Raw genomic sequence first — 7,934 nt, forward strand, 5'->3', positions numbered from 1 at the left:
GCTATGCAGAAACATCTCCACAAAAATCTTTTGTCATGCTGTCTAAGTAAATAAATAAATGGAAGTTTAAAAGAACATTTAAGCGGTTGTGTAAGCACAAATCAACTGTTTCTCGGGGGGTTTGACCCATTTAGAAAAAGAAAATGTTGCATCCCTAATTGTCCTGTATTTTTATACACACTATGTGTTATTGTTCACAATGAGTCAATAAAACAATTTTGCAGCAGCAGAAAAACTTAGCAGAGAATCACAATAAACAGAAATAAACAGCAGAACATCTCAAAATCAGCAGTAGATGGAAGTGAAATCAGATGTCTATCACTCTCCAGCCAACACTGGACACCATAATAGCAACAATATACACAATAAAGAACAAAATGAAATAATTAGAACAAATAAGAACGATTATATGTACGATTGTGCAACATCATCATCATTGCCCCAGTTACTGAGACAGTCGCATGTTTTAAAAATGTTCACCAGTCAAACACACCAGGCTGTTTACTTGACTCCAGCAGACACCAGTGGGTCAGTCCTCACAATTAATGCAGGGCATGGTTTTAAATCACTTTATTTCACTTATAATTCTCCATGCATTTCTGATTTGATCTTGAAAAACATTTCAGATAGCATTTTTATGCATACAGACATGGTTGAAATAACATTATTGGACCATGACAGATGGAATATTCACCTTGGTAGACCTTGTAGGCATTAGCATAGCCCTGCCAGTATGCTAGCTAGTTTTCATGTAGGTTGTAGAGCTGTTGTCAGAAAAGAATCCAGAACCAGACATCTGACTTACAGTCCCTATAAGTCAGAAGGTTGTGAGGTCATTTTCAACATTGTTTGGGTAGATGTTTGAGGCAGACACCACTTTATAGTCTATTCATATTTCAGGATGCATTTGCTGCTATTAACCACATACAGCATTGTAATGGAATATGTCACGAGACATAGAAAAGTAGAATAATGACATCTGTAGTTTTAGTGATTTCCATCTCAACACGATAACTCTAATTCTATAATGGAAAATGAGCACTGTATATGTTTCACATTTCTTAATCTTTCAGAACTTCTCAGGACAAAATGCTATTTAGTTTTAAAATACAAATTTGAAGGTTTCACACATCTTAAAACCTTGGCAGTTAAAACTTGAACATTGAACATTGAACATTGAAAAGTGAACATTTCCATTCAGCCAATATATCGGTCTCCCTGTGTGTCGTTTTGTTTACATCTCTTACGTATGAGTTTGGTCACTTTGTGCCTTTTTTATACATTTTCTGCATGGATAATGTATGTGATAGTGCTGAATGTCCACAAGATGGCGTATTTGCTTCTGGAAATACAACAGTCGTGAAGAAAATAACAGTTCAGTTACACATCATGTCACTTCCATGGAGAGAACCAGGAAGTGTTTTTCATAACTGATTTCTCCACTATTTTTGATGGATGCATTGAATAAACATAATAAATAACGTATAATGTTTAATGTATAAATAATAATAACAATAGAGGCATCTACACCATGACGAGTCAGTCTGGTGGTGGGGGTGTGTGGGTGTGGGGGGTGGGGGACGTCAGTTGTAGCTGTCCACAGAGACTGACACACACACACACACACACACACACACACACACACACACACACACACACACACACACACAGATTTGTTCCCATCATCTATTATATAAGATAATTAGGTTCCCTTCTTTGTTAAGGATGTGAGCTCATTACAGGAATTAGTGGTGTTGGGCTGTGTTGGGCTGTGTTGGGACGACCTGTAGACATGCCTCATCAGGCCCCAGTGATTTAGGCTGTTGATTATCATGACTGTCACTTCAGGTATTTCTAGCCCCAGTCCTGGTGGCCACGTGTACTCATGTGTGGCCACACACACACACACACACACACACACACACACACACACACACACACACACACACACACACCACCACCATCTTTCTGTGTTCTGCCTGCATGAAAAACCAAACCCTATTCTGTTTGGCCTTGAGAACATAATGTCTGAACCTGTCTTACAGCTGTGTTGATGTGGCCTTTCTACCATTACAAACACGAGTATGATATAGAAATCTGATTGCATTCTACATTGCACTGACATCTCATTTGTTGTATTGACTGTGCATTCATTGCCCAGTTATTACCCAGCAGAGCTGAGTGGGCCTGTTTTCACAAATACAGTGTTGAATTGACACCTACAGAGTTCAGTTACATCCATCTGAACACAAATGCTGAACACTGTAGTGGCAGTGGTAGAGAGTAACAATGGTGACAAGTTAGCCTGTAATTAATTTTGTGCAGTTTCCTAGTCTTTGTGGACTAGGTTACAGACCACTGCCCCCGAATAAGAGCAGATTTATGGCAGTTTTAAATACTCGGATTAGGTGTTGTGGTAAAGTAATGACAGTATACAGAGGCCACGAGAACACAGCCTATAGGAACTGTTTGTATGGCGTTTAGACATGTTGTGGGAGTCGCTGGGAGGTTCACAGTGTACTTGATGACAAATCTGTAAAACAGGCAAGACATTCTATACAGATTACCGACAGACATGGTCTCACCACTATGACAGATGTATTCAGTTGGTTTGTACCAAGAGACAATTCTACAGTCATTGATGAGGGTTCTGAAGCCCATATCGCACGCGCAGGCGCACACTCACATCCACCGTGTGAAAATGGGTTTTTAGCACACCCCTGACGTCATTTGATCATGTTATCTTTTCTTTTTGCTGTCAATGCCTGCCTTCAGACATTAATCTGAAGAAGACTTTGAGACATATCCATCTTCGCTCCCTCGGAGGACACCGTGATGTTTTCTGCGTCCATGCTCCCGACAGCAGTCTTGGTAGTAGGCATTTGGCCATTTTTAAATGTTGCACCTCTTAATAACGTTGCATTCGGTTTGCGTGTGTGTGTCCTCTCGGTTGCGCTGAGGATGGGGAAAGCGCCAGTTTAAGAGAGCGCAATTATCGCTGTCAGAGGGATTTGGCAAGGTGGGTTTTTAGTATCTTTCTTTATTCCGAAGCATCACAGGAGGGACAGAGCCGTTATCATGTCTGCGAAGGAGCGCCTTAAAAGCAAGATGAACAAGGACAGCGTTACCCTGCTGCCGTGTTTTTATTTCGTTGAGGTACGTTGAACTGAGACGTCCAGAGTGTTACAAAAATGCTGTATTGAGCTGTTCCTTATGCCAGCGTACAAGAATACCTGTTCATAAAAGTCTAGTGAGACATGTCGGATTTGGATGATAGGTGCGTTCAGATTCACAGGTAGCAAGTGGACTGGCATAATGATTGTTTTACTTATTTGGATTTCAGTAGATCCGAGTCTTATGTATGGTGTGTCTGCGCAATAACTTTCATATCGACTACATTTTTGCTGATACTTCACGTGCACCGAGATGACAATGCCAATGTCACGGAGTAATAATGTGAAGTACAAGTGGGTGTGATGAGCGATGTTTGCTGGAGCGCGCGATGTATTGCGACTTTCCCAGTTCTTGCTGTGGAGAACACATTCATGGCCCCAAACCATCGTTATAACGTAAGTCATGCCTACCTCACGTACAAATAATGGCCTGGTTATAACAGCACGCAGGGATGAAAATAGGGCAAGTAGACTCCTGAGGAATAGCACACAGAATTGAAGCCCTGTGCAAGCGATTTATTGCCCTCCCAAGATTGGAAAACACCAGCACTTTAAAAATTAACACTAACATGCTCTTAACCAAGGATGCAACTGGTTAAGTTCCGTCTACAATATGCGGTTATGATTGTCACTTCCAACGCGGGGGGGTCGGTGGAGAAGGCAGGCGCTACAGCACTACTCTAACTGCAGCAGGGGGGTGTGGAGTTGCGATATGATCAACATGTTACAGTATGACCGTAACTAATCTGTCAATTTATAAGGATAAATAAATATATATAGGATTTCCATTCGTGGGATTCATCATTTTAAAAGACATGTACCATGTCACCTGCTCGTTATTTAAATAAGGTTTTGCATTGTTCATTTGTGTTGATCTGGATTTATGCTGCAGATGTTAGCTCCGATGGCGGTTATGAAACTCCTGTAAGCATGATCTGTGATCAAGACAATGATGATGATCATGAATTCAAACTGTTATTATCGCCAACTACATATGTAAGGACTAATGTTGCTCATTCCCATGGTTAGCGGCCAGAGATTATTCATGATGTCATATCCACAAACTTATAAACCCAAAGTTGTTCATCCTCATATGAACTAAAGTTCTCACTCCTGACCACTTCTTCTTCACCGGCCTATCCAGATTCAACATGGCCATCATTATAATGACCTGTTACATGCTGATAGCCAACCAGTCTCAGCCTATATAAGCTTATTTTATGCAGGTTGTTCTTTGTGAATGATTGCTTTTGCCTTGTGCACGCTGAGCTTATTTCCCTTGCATTTGTGCATCTTACAGCCATATTAAAATATATAAAAAATATGGTTTGCATATGAAATTTCAATTCTGCCTCACCTGTACATGCCTGTTTGCAGTGCATCGATATGAGCCTGTCTGACTGCATCTCTGCCTGTCTGCCTACATCTCTGCCTGTCTGTCTGCATATCTGCCTGCTCCTTTGTCTGAAATAAATGGCCCCATTCAGGCAGGCCTGTTCTCCTTGAAAAACACAAGCTCTTTTTCAAAGTTTAGCCTCTGCTCATTCAAAGCTGCTCAAAGCCTACGGCTCATAGGGATGAACTGGACAGGCACACCAACACCCAAAGCAAATGCACTCACTTTGTACAGACTGGCAAAGTAGGTCTTCTTGCAAGGGGGTGTTCCGTGCCTGAACCAGGGAGGGCCCGCGATTAACGACTCTTGTCAGATAATGGAGCCCCTTTGATCATGGGAGTGTGCTCGGGGTCTCGGCACAGCTCTGTAACTGATTACAAGAACGGCCCTTTTTGGAGATGACGCCATGCTTCCTCCAGACTCCCAATGCAGACTGACATGTTGAGACTGGTCCAGGAGACCATGAAACACTGCTCTCTCCACCCAGCCCGTCCACATGCCGGCGACTGAAAGCTGTGGAGATGCTCTGATGAAGACCAAGGCTAGTGTTGTGGGTTATGTAAAGAGTGGCTGGAGGAGATGTTATTCAAATCACTTATGTGTTGTGTGACTAGAGGCGAATGCTCACTGTGACCCTGGAACAGGAGCAGTAGTCCGTTTAGAGGATATAACTGCAGAGCACAACCTGGACAGATGTAGTGAAGGTATGTGTGCAAGGTTCAGAGTAGAGTGGAGCTGAGGAGAGCAGAGTCAGATTGGTTAAGGCGAAGCCATCACGTCACATTCCTTTGCAGGTTTGTCATCTAGATTCTTCTTTGGTTTCCTGTTCCTGTTCAGGCAACATGTGACCAACCATGTGACTGACTAACTCAGAATGTAAAAGTGTGAGTAAGAGAGCATGACTAGGCACAGTGTGGCTGACTTCAGGTTACCGTGGCAACAAATGGGTTTGATACCTGGTTATTAGTCAAAAATCAAACTTGTGTTTGGTGGAACTTTAATATTTCAATGGCAAAACACTGCAGAAATATTTTTTATTGATTATAAAACATGAAAGCAGTTAAATATCAGTTATCAATATCAGACATTACATTTACATTTATATTTACGGCATTTAGCAGACGCTCTTATCCAGAGCAACTTACAAAGTGCTTTGCTACTGATCACAGAATACATCCTAGGTAATATTACGGATAGGCCAGAATTCAAAACACCATTGAGCCAGACTACTGCTTAACTACAGGAGTCAATACCATTACCTAGTGTTCTGCAAGTTAGACATTTGCCAAGAAGCACAAATAACCATAGACAGACATACAATTTAAGAACAATGGCAAGTGGTATCAGCTGAGTTAGTTCTCTGGTAAGAACTCAACAAATAGGTGAGTCTTCAGTCTACGCTTGAAGATAGCAACAGACTCTGCAGTCCTAGCAGCTAATGGAAGATCATTCCACCATCTTGGAGTTAGGACAGAGAATAGTCTGGAGCTTTGTCTTCCATGAGACGCATGGAGTTTCAAGTCGAGCCAAGCTTGAGGTTCTGAGTGTTCGCTGTACAGATTGGCTTTTTACCATGGTCATCATGTAGGGAGGGGCCAGTCCATTTTTGGCTTTGTAAGCAAGCATCAAGGTTTTATATCTGATGCGTGCTGCTACTGGAAGCCAGTGAAGAGAGCGTAGCAGAGGAGTGACATGTGAGAACTTGGGTAGATTGAAGACCAGTCATGCTGCAGCATTCTGAATTAGTTGTAGAGGTCTGATGACCCATAGAGGAAAACCTGCAAGTAGGGAATTGCAGTAGTCCAGCTCAGAGATTATTAGAGACTGCACAAGCACTTGAGTAGCTTCCTGTGAAAGGAAGGGTTGTATTCTCCGTATGTTGCAGAGGAGAAATCTGCAGGATCTGGTCAGCTTTGAAACAGCTTTTGAAACAACAAATTAAAATGTCTGAGTTGGTTATTGTTATTTATCCAAATTTTGTAACCATTCTTTACTGTGGGACACATCCTCTGGACACAAAATAGGGCTCCTGACTGCAATAACACTGTATTGGTATACTGTCCCCAACATAAAGAGCCTATCCCAGCTGTGGGGAATATGAGGTTAACTCTGTGAGCCTTCAAAATAAGGTTCTGTTGGCTCTGTGAAAATGTTATATAGATGTTCACCTTACCGTGACCTGTGTTTGTTTACGTCACATTTCTTACCTTTGTGTGAACCCCGTGTGGAGTTAGAGGTAGGTTTAGCCTAAAGGCACTGAGTGGAAAAGGGCGTCTTCATTGACTTCACACTTGTGGAACTATGGTGCTTCATGCACTAGAAAGGAAAATCAATGCTCGCAAAACAGCTCTGCCAAAGGTCTGGTTGTTAAGTCTAACCAACACAGAACTTCAAAATAAGACTTCTAATATTCCAGGGCCTGGTATGGAATTTGCTGGTCATTAAATAAATATTACAAATAAATATGAAATATTATCCTTGTGCTATGTAAATGCAAATCACCTCGGTTATTACAGATGTGTATGTTGTTTCGAATGGGCAGCTTGCGTGTAGAATTGCTGACCAGTTACTGTTCACATGGTACTGGAGCTTTGTGAGTCAACAGCACAGTTTCACTGCAGCTGCCTGGTTAATGTGGAGAATACTTCAGCCGTTTCTCATTAACACTTAAGTGGTGACTGAGGACTACACTGGTTCCTGATAAACCTCAGCTTTAAATTAAATGGATTTCTTTATGCATGAAACATAATTGGAATATAGCATTTATGAACCAGAGGTTCACTGTGCAGTTCATGCGAACCCTTAACCAGTTCATGTTCCAACTCTCAATACGCCCAAACATGTAATACGGAGATTTGTACCTCTTCATTACCTGATGAGGGTGTATGAAGAGTTGGAACAGAACACCCTGGACTGCATGATGGTCTGTGAGGATTTGCTAGAGTAGTTTTTGGTCAAAAGTGATGCAGCATTTGATACCAGGATAGGCTCACATCTTGTTACTGTGTTACATTTAGCAGACACTCTTATCCAGAGCAACTTGCAAAGTGCACACTAGTGATGCCCTAGGCCAGTGCATGCTAGTGGTGCCCTAGGACAGTGCACACTAGTGATGCCCTAGGACAATGCACACTAGTAGTGCCCTAGGCCAGTGCCAGGGGAGCAGCTGGAGTTAAGTGTCTTTGTCAAGGCCACTTCAGTCGTGGTCAAGACTTTCTCTTTCGTTAGCTGTTCAGTTTCTATTACATTTATTATGGCCATTTATTAAGATACTTGCATAAACAGAAACAGATACCTGTATAACACTCTTGTCTATTAGATTAAAAGAGCAATAAGTAATTTTTCCAATGACACTTCACATTATT

The 7,934-nt window shown here is 41.8% G+C and overlaps 1 protein-coding gene across 3 annotated transcripts in view; it reads left to right on the plus strand.

The window, feature by feature from the left end:
- Positions 1-2,661: 2,661 nt before the first annotated feature.
- The window catches only part of plppr4a (phospholipid phosphatase related 4a), a 17,354-nt gene continuing 12,081 nt past the window's right edge, over positions 2,662-7,934 (plus strand). The window contains exons 1-2 of one of the 3 annotated variants that reach the window (XM_076977096.1): positions 2,662-2,871; positions 3,052-3,156. In XM_076977096.1, the coding sequence (XP_076833211.1) occupies positions 2,836-2,871; positions 3,052-3,156 (141 nt within the window). In that variant the 5' untranslated portion in view covers positions 2,662-2,835. Of the gene's footprint in view, positions 3,157-7,934 lie in introns of all 3 variants that reach the window. The other 2 variants (XM_076977098.1, XM_076977097.1) reach the window with 2 other exon arrangements.

Source organism: Brachyhypopomus gauderio, chromosome 16, assembly GCF_052324685.1.
Source record: "Brachyhypopomus gauderio isolate BG-103 chromosome 16, BGAUD_0.2, whole genome shotgun sequence".
NCBI classification, from domain to species: domain Eukaryota; kingdom Metazoa; phylum Chordata; class Actinopteri; order Gymnotiformes; family Hypopomidae; genus Brachyhypopomus; species Brachyhypopomus gauderio.